Source organism: Gigantopelta aegis, chromosome 6, assembly GCF_016097555.1.
Source record: "Gigantopelta aegis isolate Gae_Host chromosome 6, Gae_host_genome, whole genome shotgun sequence".
NCBI classification, from domain to species: Eukaryota; Metazoa; Mollusca; class Gastropoda; order Neomphalida; family Peltospiridae; genus Gigantopelta; species Gigantopelta aegis.
This window is the reverse complement of record NC_054704.1, coordinates 91,838,954-91,852,387: the sequence shown is the minus strand read 5'-3', so window position 1 is coordinate 91,852,387 and position 13,434 is coordinate 91,838,954. Positions and strand designations below refer to the sequence as shown.

At 35.4% G+C, this 13,434-nt stretch overlaps 1 protein-coding gene across 2 annotated transcripts in view; it reads right to left on the bottom strand.

Annotated features, from left to right (window-relative positions):
* LOC121376464 (5'-AMP-activated protein kinase catalytic subunit alpha-2-like) overlaps positions 1 to 9,834 on the bottom strand; it is a 28,687-nt gene extending 18,853 nt beyond the window's left edge. For both annotated transcript variants that reach the window (XR_005958451.1, XM_041504337.1), the window contains exons 1-6: positions 9,736 to 9,834; positions 5,232 to 5,373; positions 4,450 to 4,543; positions 3,925 to 4,069; positions 2,666 to 2,753; positions 1,495 to 1,564 (exon numbers count right to left, since the gene is read on the bottom strand). Coding sequence is in view for 1 of the 2 variants with exons in the window: in XM_041504337.1 (XP_041360271.1) it covers positions 1,495 to 1,564; positions 2,666 to 2,753; positions 3,925 to 4,069; positions 4,450 to 4,543; positions 5,232 to 5,373; positions 9,736 to 9,820 (624 nt within the window). In the remaining variant the exon portion in view is untranslated. The remainder of the gene's footprint in view (positions 1 to 1,494; positions 1,565 to 2,665; positions 2,754 to 3,924; positions 4,070 to 4,449; positions 4,544 to 5,231; positions 5,374 to 9,735) is intronic.
* Positions 9,835 to 13,434: the final 3,600 nt, after the last annotated feature.

Below are 13,434 nucleotides of genomic sequence, written 5' to 3'. Positions count from 1 at the left end.
TGGATAATAAATAAAAATAATATTCACTTGTGATATCATTCTACAACTACATACCTTTTTGTCGATCTCGCACAGAAAATTCAAATTCATTATCAACATCCCTAACAATCTTATTTGATTTGACATTTAAAACAGGGAATATACAACAAATATTTAGCTAACATTCAATAAGGTAAGCTGTTTTACAAACATTCTAAATGGCCGATTTAGCTCCATGTTTAAAATAAATGTTTGGAAATCCCATTCACCAAGCTAACCACTGACAAGAACACTGGAATATAAATTACTAATCCAAGCCACAAAGAAATATGACTGCAAACCTCAATATTACTACCAGTCCAAGCAGTGAATAACATACAAAAATGTGATTGGTGACCTCAATATCTCCATAGCAGAAGTATTAGTAGAGTGAATTTTTTTTAATTACCTTGTTTGAAGTAGTATAAATATGTAAGAAACTCGAAAACAATCAAACACAATAAATATGTCAATATGCACTTCTGGAACATTATATTTACATGCATATTCAATCATATGTTACTTTAGACACAAACGTCACAGAAATATATTAAAATCTAGATTCCATTGGAAGTGGAGTCCTCCTTACAATTTGGATCCAAATACTTATAAATAATAAACCACCTAAACCAGGCTTCTGTAAACTTTGAGAATAATCATTAAGTTTGCACATCACTGGTTTTGCTTAACCCATATTTCATTTGTGTATTAAATTGCCATGGATGGTCTCAATGGATTAATCAAAAACAAAATGGGTTACCAGAATTTGTTTTTGCTTAGCCTATAAATGGCTTAAGCAAATTCTCCATTCTGTTAGGCCTGTAACCATGTTCATTCTAAATTATTTTACTTTCTGTAGGACAATAATTATTTCAAGCATCAACATAAAACAAACCAAAAATAATTAAATGTACATCCACTGCGAGCAAAAGGTGTACTGACTTGATGAAAGTGGATATAAATATATATATATATGGTCAAAAGGAAACAAAGACCATGTCTCAAATTGAAAAGGGATTATATAATTTGAGGTAATTTCAGAAATATAATTAATATGTAAACTTCACAAATATAATAAATATGTAACTAACCTAAACTGACAATTTTTCCTTCAAAGCATATAGCAAACAGTGATCTGAAACCAATCCATGCATCCAAACCAAAATGCAAAAACAAAAACAATAAACAAAACAACAAACTCCAATCAATCAAATACAATTTTTACACCGCAGCACACAGACAAAGCCACAGTAAAATACACAGTCCTGAGGGTGCAGTAACAGGTTGTTTCATACAACAGTTTACTCACAGTACCACATAACAATGCATAGAGAATGATGCCACAGCTCCAAAAATCCACCTCGGGCCCTGCGTACAATCTACAGGCGTGACAGAAATAAAAGGAAAGTAATAAAAAACCCACGAAAACTAAAATGGAATTGTAGGTGGTGACAATGAGCTAAGTGCGTGACTTACTGTTCCACAGAGGAAAGCGTACACAATTACTCCACAGCTCCAAATGTCGACTTCAGGACCAGCGTACAATCTGGATAATTGAGAAGCAGAGCATGTGCATGCAAAATCTAATACCAATACTTGCGTATTAAAAATATTGTTCGTAAACCAGGCAGCTGATGTCTGATGTTTAATTTTGGTTGATGGAAGTCCATTCACAAATATCAACATTTTCTAGTGTGTATTAACCTTCTGACTACTGCAGGCGAGATATCTCGCACGACGTCACGTCAGTCGATATACTGTACACTGTATACAGTGCATTCCCCAATTCATATTTCCCGCCGTTTTGCACACGACACTCACCGGAAACGGAAATATAATTAAAGAAAAAAGATTTTTTTTCAAAATGGTGGTTTTTGTTTCGATTTTTTCAACTGAAAATACCTTGAAATTTTGAGTTCAAAAAGTGGTTTTCGGCAAGTATTTTCGCTTGACAACAATGGCTGCACGTCGCGGTAATTTTCAGGGATCGATAGCTGATTGTAACAGCTAATTTGATAATAAATTTGATCGTTTTACCAACAACGAAAATTACCAAATATTGCAATATGAATCGTAGTTCGGGTTTTAAAAAAAATTCTGGTCAGAAAACCATTGTTATCGGGAATAATTGACATAAATACTGGACAGCTGGCCACAAATGCCCGTAAGTAAACGCAACTTTTTCGATTTTTTGCCTAATTTTAATCACCATTAGCCGATCTAAAATAATAAAAATTACAAAAAAAGACACGAAAATAATACTTACCGATTCATATATGAACTTTATTTCATGTATTTATGAAACATTTAAGTGAATATATGTGAGTAAAAATTATAAACTTGTACCCACTCAACGTGGTTTTTGTTTAAAATTAATCCAGTAGTCTAAAGGTTAACCTGTATCACCACCACTTTCTCTACATCTGGGAGTGGGGCTACCATAATCTAGAAGCCCTGTGTAAAGCTAACTTGAGATAAATTGTTTTGTATATATGTTTCAAATACACAGAAAAATAATTCAGATACATTTTGTTTTTGGTTTACCTCTGTAAGTATTTTTACCAATCAGTGAGGCCACACTTGAGAAAGTTATAACAGACAAGAACTTTCTTCAGTTAATGAAGAACGAAAACATAACACCACTTACTTTCCAGAAATAACTTCTGGGGCAGCATAGTTTGGTGAACCACAACTGGTGCGTAGAAATTCACCATCATACATCATATTTGACAGACCTACAAAAGAAATTTATTTCAAAATATGTCCGATTATTTTATCAATTGAAATCTAACCTTAGTTTGTTTAAAAATACACCCGGCAATTTTGTTCATATACACAGCTGATCACTCAAGAAATTTACGTAATGGAATAAATGTCTTGCTTACCAAAATCATTTTCAGTGCACTGTGATGGACATCAATAGATAAACCAAGTTTAACTGATCTAGGGCTTATGGTTTGTGAGAATCGAATCTATGGGAGAAATGTTAAAGCAACATTGATGCCACCACCACCATCAGAAAAGTAATACCCATATTGTGGTCTTTTACTTTGTAAAAGTGGCACGAGGCGTAGCCCAGTGGTACAATGCTCGCTTGATGCAGTCAGTTTGGGATCTATCCCCGTCAGTGGGCACATTGGGCTATTTCTCGCTCCAACCAGTGCACCACGACTGATACATCAAAGGCCGTGGTATGTGCTATCCTGTTTATGGGATGGTACATATAAAAGATCCCTTGCTGCTAATCGAAAAGAGTTGAAGTGGCGACAGCGTGTTTCCTCTCTCAATATCTGTGTGGTCCTTAACCATATGTCTGACGCCACATAACCATAAATAAAATGTGTTGAGTGCGTCGTTAAGTAAAACATTTCCTTCCTTGTAAAGGTGAGACAAACAAAAACAAAACCCCCAAGAAAATATTATGTTTTGGCTTAGTGATAAATTACTACAGGAAAGAGGAATATTTGTTTAATAGTGCCCCATTTCTACACAGATGTGAATGACAGTTGTTGACACCACCCCTCCCCAAAGTAAAAGATTTTACATTTCACAGGATATGGCCAAAGGCTTTGCTGTGGTATGAACAAATAGGAATGGAATGAATGCATGTTGAGACACCCCAGCACAAAAAACAATTTGGTGTCAAACAAAGGCAAGTATATGTATAAGATTAAATTAAAAATTAAACTTACATAATTATGGTTTGAAAAAACCACAATGTAAAACAAATAAATGTCATTAAATACAATGAGCATGTGCGGTAGCTTTTTCCTGTGTATGAGGTTATTTTCAATACACTGAAAATATATTACAACATGGTCTAGTCTGAATGCTAAAAAACCCCCAAAATAAACCCTATGTCACCACACAAGATACTCTTTTTGACTACCAGCAAGGCATGTTTACCGAAATCTGCAATCTTGACGTTGTTGTTGCTGTCGAGCAGCAGGTTTTCTGGCTTCAGGTCTCTGTGTACGACCATGTGGCGGTGGCAGTACGCAACACCAGACAAAATCTGCTGGAAAAACCTTCTCGCTTCAGCCTCCTTCAGCTGAAAACAGAAAACAAACAATAATAAAAACAAATCTGGCTTATTTAGCTCAATATAAAAAAAAATAAACAAAGTTAAAAAATAAAAACAAATCAGACTTATTTAGCTGAATACGGAAAATAAACAGTTAAAATAAAGACATTTTAAAACACCAATTGGTGATGTAGATTTGAAATCCACATTTTTCTAAATAAACAATATTCTTTATGGTAATCATAACAATTATTAGTCTGCTATATAGGTAGTAGTATATCAAATCTATAGACTATTTCCAAATGACATAGTTCACAGTGTGCTGTGTACAGTGTTCTGATGTTGTACTTCACAAGACATTGGCAAGTTGAGTTTCCATTTGTTACCCAGTGGTTAATGTGACGTACCCGACCATGTTTAACAATGTAATCAAAAAGTTCTCCGCCTGAGACATATTCCATGACCATGAAGATATCTGTAGGTGTGCTCATCACTTGATACCTAAATAAAATAGAATGAATGAAAGAATGTGCAATGATAAAAATACACATCAGCTAATAGATATCAAACAAAGATATGCATAGTGAAACCCCTCAAGACTGGGACCCTCTGTAAACCGGAATTCCCTCTACACAGGGTGCTTTACAGAACTTAACCTCTCTAAACTGGATCCCTCTTAAAACTGGACATTGGTCTTGGTATCAAGGATGTCCAGTTTAGAGGGGTTTCACTGTATATGAACACGATTATTTACCGGTATATTATATTTTACTTTCACTGTATATGAACACGATTATTTACCGGTATATTATATTTTACTTTTCAACAACAAATGGAAAGAAATGTTTTATTTAACGACACACTCAACACATTTTATTTACGGTTATATGGCGTCAGACATATGGTTACGGACCAGACAGATATTTAGAGAGGAAACCCGCAGTCGCCACTTCATGGGTTACTCTTTCAGATTAGCAGCAAGGGATCTTTTATATGCACCATCCCACAGAGAAGTACACACCACGGCCTTTGATATACCAGTCGTGGTGCAATGGCTGGAACGGACAATAGCCCAATGGGCCCACTGACGGGAATCGATCCCACACCGACCGCACATCAAGCGAGCACTGTACCAGTGGGCTACGTCCCGCCCAACCACAAATGAAGACAAAAGAATAGCCCCACGTACAGTTTAATGATGTGAGGATGTCTGAACAGTTTGAGATTCTGAATCTCCCGCCGGATCTTGCCGACCACATCGAGACTTTTAATCTTCTGACGATTGAGAATCTTCACTGCAACCTTGTGATTGGTCAACTGGTGAGTTGCAACTGTAGTGGAAAACAAATTACAATATATACATAAATAGCCAATAATGATACAAAATTAAACTAAGAATTCAGAGAATTAAATGTCGGATTTACAATTAACTGGTAGTTGTATAACAAAACATAAATTAAAATGTGGGTTATGGGGGACCGAAAATCAATGGAACGTAAGAAACTGCTCTCCAGCACATATGTAGGAGAACACTTGCTCAATATCATTACTAGGCAGCACCCAGCAAATTTTTGCCAGCTATCAAATCAATTGTCGCCGGGTTTCAAACTTCCAATAAACAGTGCTTCTCGACCTTTCATCGAGGACAGCCAGCCATTTTTAGCAAAGCCATGTTTAAAAAATCTTCTTGCCCTACTTCCATAAATGCTATTCATAATTTAATAGTCTTCATACAAGTCATTATATATTTTATTGAAGTTATGAATTTCATTAATGTTGTCAGTGTTCTCGCTGCTCCATTTACGTGGGACGGGACGGACAGGCCCACTATTGTGTTTCGCTGCCCCCCCCCCCCCATTTATCTGCACCCATCTTTATTTTCCCGCATCCTACTATATTTTACAACACCCAGCTCTGCTATTTTAATAAAACTGCACTTTTTTTTCACACACTAAAAAAATTGATGAGTATACACACTAAACATCAACAGAAACAAGCTGCGGTGCATACAAAAATGCAAATGACAAAAAACTTCAGTAGTTTACAATAGCTACATTATGTAATTTTACAGCCTCTATTGTGTCCCATACCAGTATCCATTTGTATGTTTAATATACACAATAAAAGTTACATATTTTAGCAATGAAAACATTTAATTTTTTTATCATTTCAGCAATCTTCGAATGAAAAAAAACTTACATGGTGCCAAATGTATCATGTGATCAGAACAGTCATTCTGTCTTTTGTGTCCATTGACTCTCGTCAGATATTTTGACCTCAATTGCAGATTTAATTTGTCATAACTGATAACTTTTACTTGCTGTCATTTATTTATTCAGAAATTCCTAATAAAATATTAGAAACTTTTAATTTTGTTGGAGATATCACCGCTTACTCTAACAATGGAAGTGGCAGTGTTCATCATTAAAATAATTTATCTTGGGTGCCAAATACATGTAATATATACACCGCCTTTACAAAAAAAACACTACTTTTATCGGTTAGCGATATCAATGTGATCGATTCATTCGAAGAAGATATAAATAAAAAGAACAGAAAAATGTTATCCCACATTAGGAGATCACTTTGAAAGAAATCATTATTATTTTTCAGATATATTCTTGAAATCTTTACTAAAATAATATTAAAACTTTTCATCGGTTCACCAAAATGAATGCCCGTGAATGTCAGACCGACAATATCTCCGGATCAACTACATAAAAGATAAGTCAGCATATACATCGTACCACCTTTTTGATAACAGATGCCTAGGTACAAAATAAGGGGCTTGTCTTTCCACAAAGTCTTTTTCCTTTTTTTTGGATGGGCAGGGGGAGGGTTGCACAGCAGACCCCTTTTAATTTTCACTAAGCAAGAACACTGTATTGTGTCCCATGTCGAGGTTTTATATCTTACTAATTTGGGCACAACAGGCTTTTTGTCTGTTCTGAGCACACTAAAGTCTTTTTTAGTGAAGTGATGTTAATAATACCTAGTAAAAGAGTTGTACATATTCAGAAATGCATTTAAAGTTATTTTAATATAATTACAGCTTAACATTCCATTGGCTTTGAGGTGAAATGTTTTGAAGTTAGCATGTTTGTACTTAATCTGGACTTGCTTGTTTTGGGCACACCCTTTACCGCCTTAGTTTTGGTGCAATCTTAAGCCCTGCCTGTGTGTGCCTGAGGAGGGGTGAAGTTTACTAGAGTTGTATTTTAAAAATGCATTTATACTGTAATTTCTATTAGGCCATTTCCAACTAAATTTTCGGTGGGAAGTTTCTTTGACCCATGATGAACAAAAAATGAATTTGGTAATTCTGACTCCTTCCCCTGGAAAATGGATAAGATGCATTCCAAGAGTGTGGTAGTTTGGGTCAAAAGTTTACTCAGGTGATCATATAGGCCACTTGTTGGTATAACGAATCAAAAATAATAAATCAACATGTAATTATTAAGACTGTAAAATATTTTGTCAAGTTGATGGGTCATAGAACAAAACTGTAATGGAATTTTATTCACGAGTAAATCGTAAAACATGACTGAAAATGTATCTCTGGGCACATAACATGGTACTGAAATGTTCTGGGAGACCCTAACAAGTACCTTTGTCACTTGACCCACATACAAATTATCTAAACCCTAATTATTCACAATCGGGTCTTTTTCCACACATCATGATTAATGGTTGTCTACAGGGCTAGCTCTGCTAATCACCAAATTTGCCAATTGCGAATTTTAGGAATAATTGGCAAATTTTATTTTCATTTGGCGAAAAAATAACTAGGTTTTGTATTTTGTAAAGATAACTTGGCGAAATGTTCAATCTAATTAAAATTAGCTCCACTATTACATGTGGATCTAACACCAGCCAGTTGGAGCTCATGTCCACCAATCAAAACCTTACTTGCAGAATCCTGCCAGTGATTTAAAAATAATTTGAAAACATTCCGAATTATCCTGAGGGTATACGACATGTTTCATGTGAATTACGAATGCCTTAAAACATGTTTTATTTTATAAAATAAATAATTTGTAATGTAAAACTGAAGACTGATTTAGTTAGTTTTTTTTATATAAATAAATAAATAAATAATTTTTAATGTAAAATTGAAGACTGATAACCCCGTACGTATTGGTATGGTTCGCTGTACTGCGGCCACTAAAATAGACTCGCCCAATATTTTTAGAATTTGTATGCTCCCAAATAACGTTATAAAAGGCGAAGTGTGATTGGTCAATATTTAAATTATTATTTACAGACGAAATGTTACCTGGACATTGGGGACTACGCAGTGTTGTTACTTTTAAATCACTGGCAGGATTCTGCAAGTAAGGTTTTGATTGGTGGACATGAGCTCCAACTGGCTGGTGTTAGATCCACATGTAATAGTGGAGCTAATTTTCATTAGATTGTGATTGGTGGACATGAGCTCCAATTGGCTGGTGTTAGATCCACATGTAATAGTGGAGCTAATTTTAATTAGATTGTGATTGGTGGACATGAGCTCCAACTGGCTGGTGTTAGATCCAAATGTAATAGTGGAGCTAATTTTAATTAGATTGTGATTGGTGGACATGAGCTCCAACTGGCTGCTGTTAGATCCACATGTAATAGTGGAGCTAATTTTAATTAGATTGCGAAATGTTTTGCTCACCCAGAGCTAGCCCTGCCATCTATAAGTATAACTTAATTTGCTATTTTTATTATTAATGACAAAACTGCTCAGTATACAAATTTACAGCAATTTTGATACCAATAAATAAATTAGTGATATTGGCATGTGGAATTGTGACACGGCTCATTTCATACCCTCAAAATTCAGATCATCAAAAAAGCAAGGGGAACTTTCTAATCTCGAACACAGTGGTGTTGGTCGACAACCAATGTTCACCAAAAACGTGTAGATATTTTCATAATTCATTTACATTTGCTTTGTTAACAATCTGTTGCGTTGTTCCCTCAAATTTATTCCACGTTTGTGGCGTTCACATGAGACGGATTTCGATGATGTAATTTTTTTTTACAAATATTCACTTCCTGGTGGGATTTTACATTCGTTGACAGCAAAGGTAAGTAATTAAAAAAAAATGTATTATTATTTTACTTTGTAGTTGTACTGGACAAGGTAACAAATAATGTCATTAAATTTATCCCGTTGTTGGATTGAACATTAACATGCACAATAGTACTTTCCTGTTAATGGGATGGAATTCGATAGGTCCAAGATAATGTGGGTTTTTTAATGACAAAAAAACTACTTATTCATATAAACTTATTTATTTATACATGCAAATTCAACTGCATGGGCATCAACAGTGAGTGCTGCTGCTACTATATGTAAATTAATTAAAAAACATTTATTACATTTAAACATTTTATTAAAAAACGCTGCGGTAAAGTTACGATGACCTTGGTGTGAAAATAAAGACGTAAACAACACATGCCTTTATATGGAATACTCCGTTCAATGTTTTAATCATAGACTGAAACTGGCTCGATCGCCCGATAATATAGACCTTTCGGTGTATTAGAAAAAATACCAGTCTTCGGACCAAATGTCATGTCATTGCAAGGAGCTTGCCTCGAGCTGTCCGATAGACATCTTCTGCCTCCAATTGTTATCACTTAATTTAATACGAAACACAATTTTTCATATTCGTTATGTGCAGCTATGGCTAATTACTTACTCTTAACTTTTCCAAACGTGCCATGTCCCAATGTTTCGCCTAAAATATAATGTCCAATTTTGACATGAGGATTCTTGTCCGCCATCTTGGAGCGCTTACTTTACGTCATTGATGAACTCTTTATTTTCATTGGTTCAAAAAGCTAAGGTAGCATAATTACCCGGATTGAAGAACATAAACAGACAACACGTGCTTGTCATATTTATTTACGTTCAGTTTGAGAAATTGATAATAATAATAAAATCAGTCCAGGGTTATTCCACAAATGGTTGTATGCGTGAATGGCAGTCATTATTTGATACATATTATCTATAAAATAAAATTAAATAACTTATACATGTTACTGTTTAACAACACAACTAGAGCACATTGATTTATTAATCGTCGGCTATTGGATGTCAAACACAATATCATTCTGATAGACCGGGAGCCAAGTGAGATTTAATTGTTGCGAGACCCCAACTGACTACAGAAACTACTGAAATTACCCCCAAAATGGGATTTAATTGTGAAAGTTCCATCCAAAATTCCTTTGCTACTTATAAGAGAACATCTCACTGAGCCCAAATCCACTACTCATGAAAAAATATTTAATGGGAAAGGCTACTTAAGAAAGACTCTAATTAGGGATTTAATGGTTGTGAAAGTTCCATCCTTGGAACCAAATGTGAAATGCGCACCCGATTCAGACAAGATAATGACTTATAGCATCAATGTGAAAGGTGGGTTGTTTTCTTTAGAACATGGACATGTAGTATATCAATGGATAGCTTTTGGTGAGTATTGTACAGATACGTCAATATTATGTATGAATATGGTATACAGAGTCATAAAACATGTTAATAGCCATTTTTTTTGCTGAGAGATGTGCATCATCTTGTCACTGTAAAATGGATTTTTCAGACTGCTAATTGGAGACCATCCATAAAGTGTTTTTTTATTTTTATCACCTCTGCTCCACGTACACCTTTTGTATATTTGACCATTAGTCCCTCCCCCCCCCCCCACACACACACACATGTGTTCAGGTGTAAATTAATCTTCGACACCGAAAAGTACATCGGACACAATTAGGAGCATGGACTGCATCTGACACCAATAAAATAATACATTTTGACTTATGCACCCTCGCCATGTAATGCTCGACCCCCCCCCCCCCCCTTTCTGGGCAAATGTACTTTATAGATGGCCCCTTGTTGCAAGGCAAAATATATTAAAGATTTTTTTAAAAGAGTTAATAACAAATAGTTTTCGACCATGCAGCCTGTCACAATACAGCAAATACTAGTACGTCATAAAAGTGGTTACACCCCCTGTACCACCAGGATCTGCTTGTGTAACATACTGACATGTCTCTGCATAATAGAAAAGCCTTGAAACATTTCAACACCATTTCTTGCAGCGACATAAATGTAATTTTTGACATGCATTAATGGCCTACAGTAGAATTGTCCACACTGACTTCTACCTCTCTTTGGGGGCAGGATCTAACTCAGTAAGTACAGCGTTCACCTGAAATGCTTGAGTCGAAGGATTGAATCCCTTTGGTGAACTCAAACTCTGATTAGTTTTTCCTGCGTCAGCCAGTGCCCTGCACCTGGTAGCTAAAACGAAAACTGATAGCGGTTTCCTCTTAGATTATATGACCAAATGTTTGACATCCACTAGCCAGTCATTGAACAAAACAAACTTTCTAGCTCTATGTTACTCCAACGCAGAATCAAGAAAACTGTCCATTGTGTGTATTTGGATTTTAGAATGTCCTTCACTGACAGCATCATCTACTTAAAGCAAAATGTGTCTGTATTTGACAAGAAATGTAATAAAGCCTGGAGCAGTCTTCCTTCAAGACAGATACTGTTGTTCTTTGGATTTATTATAAATTAGAAGTCATTTGAAGAAAAGATTATTCATCTCGAAACGATCTCAAAAACAAGCCATTCCTTCATAAATATACCATACTTGTCATTGCCCATCTTAATAAGTCTGTTCATCATATCATTGAAAGCTTGGACTTCAATGCATCATCTATTTGCTGCTTTCTTTAAATATATTTTCCATATGTCCCAATCTGATATTTCTCAGAAATGTCTTCTGTGTGTATTTGGTGTCTGAGATATTTCAACTTTTGACCAATCTTCATAGATGACTCCAGCTCTGCTACCACCTTTCATAGAAGCATTATTCTCCTCATGCTCCTGGTCAATAGAAACAGCAAAGAATGGTTATCATGTTGTTGTTGTTTTTATTGTGAAGCACCCTGCCAAAATTCAGCATATACATCAACATTTTATTCATTAAGTGTTGCCAAATCTTGCAAATGCACTGACAGTCACCCAGTTTGTGTTCTTTCAAGAAACCAATAATGATAAAATACTTGTATGCAAAATGAAGTTTGCTTTTCAAATGCTTATAAAAAGAGCATTATTTTTATTTCCAACTGCAGAACTGAAAAACAAAATTGGAACAGGGTTCATGATTCAGCTCTATGATTGCAGCAGTCTTTGACTGATGAAGTATAAATCATACGTGTATTCTACTGTAGGAGGGTGGGGATGTGTCACATTAGTTACTTTTGGGAAAGGAGTCTGTCGATCCTGAAGAGGCAACTCCAGCCTATATATACTAGGACATCCACTAATTCACTACCGTCAAGAATATAGATCTGCTACTACTTTGAATGCTGCCATCTTCATATGAAGGCATCTGAGAAACACAATTAAGTGATATTCACTATGACTTAATAGACATATACATTCAATACGTTTGTCATTGGCATGCAAAGGGCGGTCCAGGATAATTATGAATATTTGGTTGGGATTCAGAATGCAAACTTCCGTTTTCACTACACACATTGAGTGATGTATAGGCAGCGTTACAAAAACAGGAATACAAGAGAAGTAATAGGCACATTCCTCTCAGGGGTGGCACTCCCTGGCTGATGGTTCTCGTGGAATATAGCCATTAAAAAATAATCTCATCTTCATCAAAACCATCCTGTTCAAAAATTATTCCTGGTACATTGACTCATGTGACCTACGAGGTTCACGCCTGCAATATGTGCATTGGGCATATGTACTAACCAGTGTAATATGAATCATGTGATGTTCGCAACATAATTAAATATGTAAGTCACTTTCCCCAAAGAGATAAGGTGGACATAACCCTTTTCTTCTTCTTCTTCTGCGTTCAAACACTGTTGGTTACGGCTCTTAATTTAGATCAGGATTTGTATGTTCCCGATGAATTGTGTGGTGTTGATCAGTTCACATTTGGTTCCCCATAGATTGTTTCTAAAGTGCATCGGTATTGACCAAGAGGTGGTCTCCAATAAATAGTGTTTGGTAGCATTAATTCTGATGCTGCCCTTGAAATACTAGTCTAGTATAAACTATGTTAGCTATTTAAAGAAAAAACAACACGAAATTGTCATTAAGCAGTAAACTACAAGATGTGTAACAGACTTATATATGTAAATCTGTGTTATTAAGTGTGTATATAGCAATAAATACTCGTATGTTCAATTCTGACACCTACACTGGCTTCCATGGCAGCCAAAATGACCATTTTGAAAATGGCTGCCACAACAATCACTGAATAAATCTCCAATGTTGCTATTTCAAAAATATTTCCTAAGATATGTCCTAAAATGCAAAATGGCATGTTTCTATCATCAAAGACACACGTTTGTCCTTAATG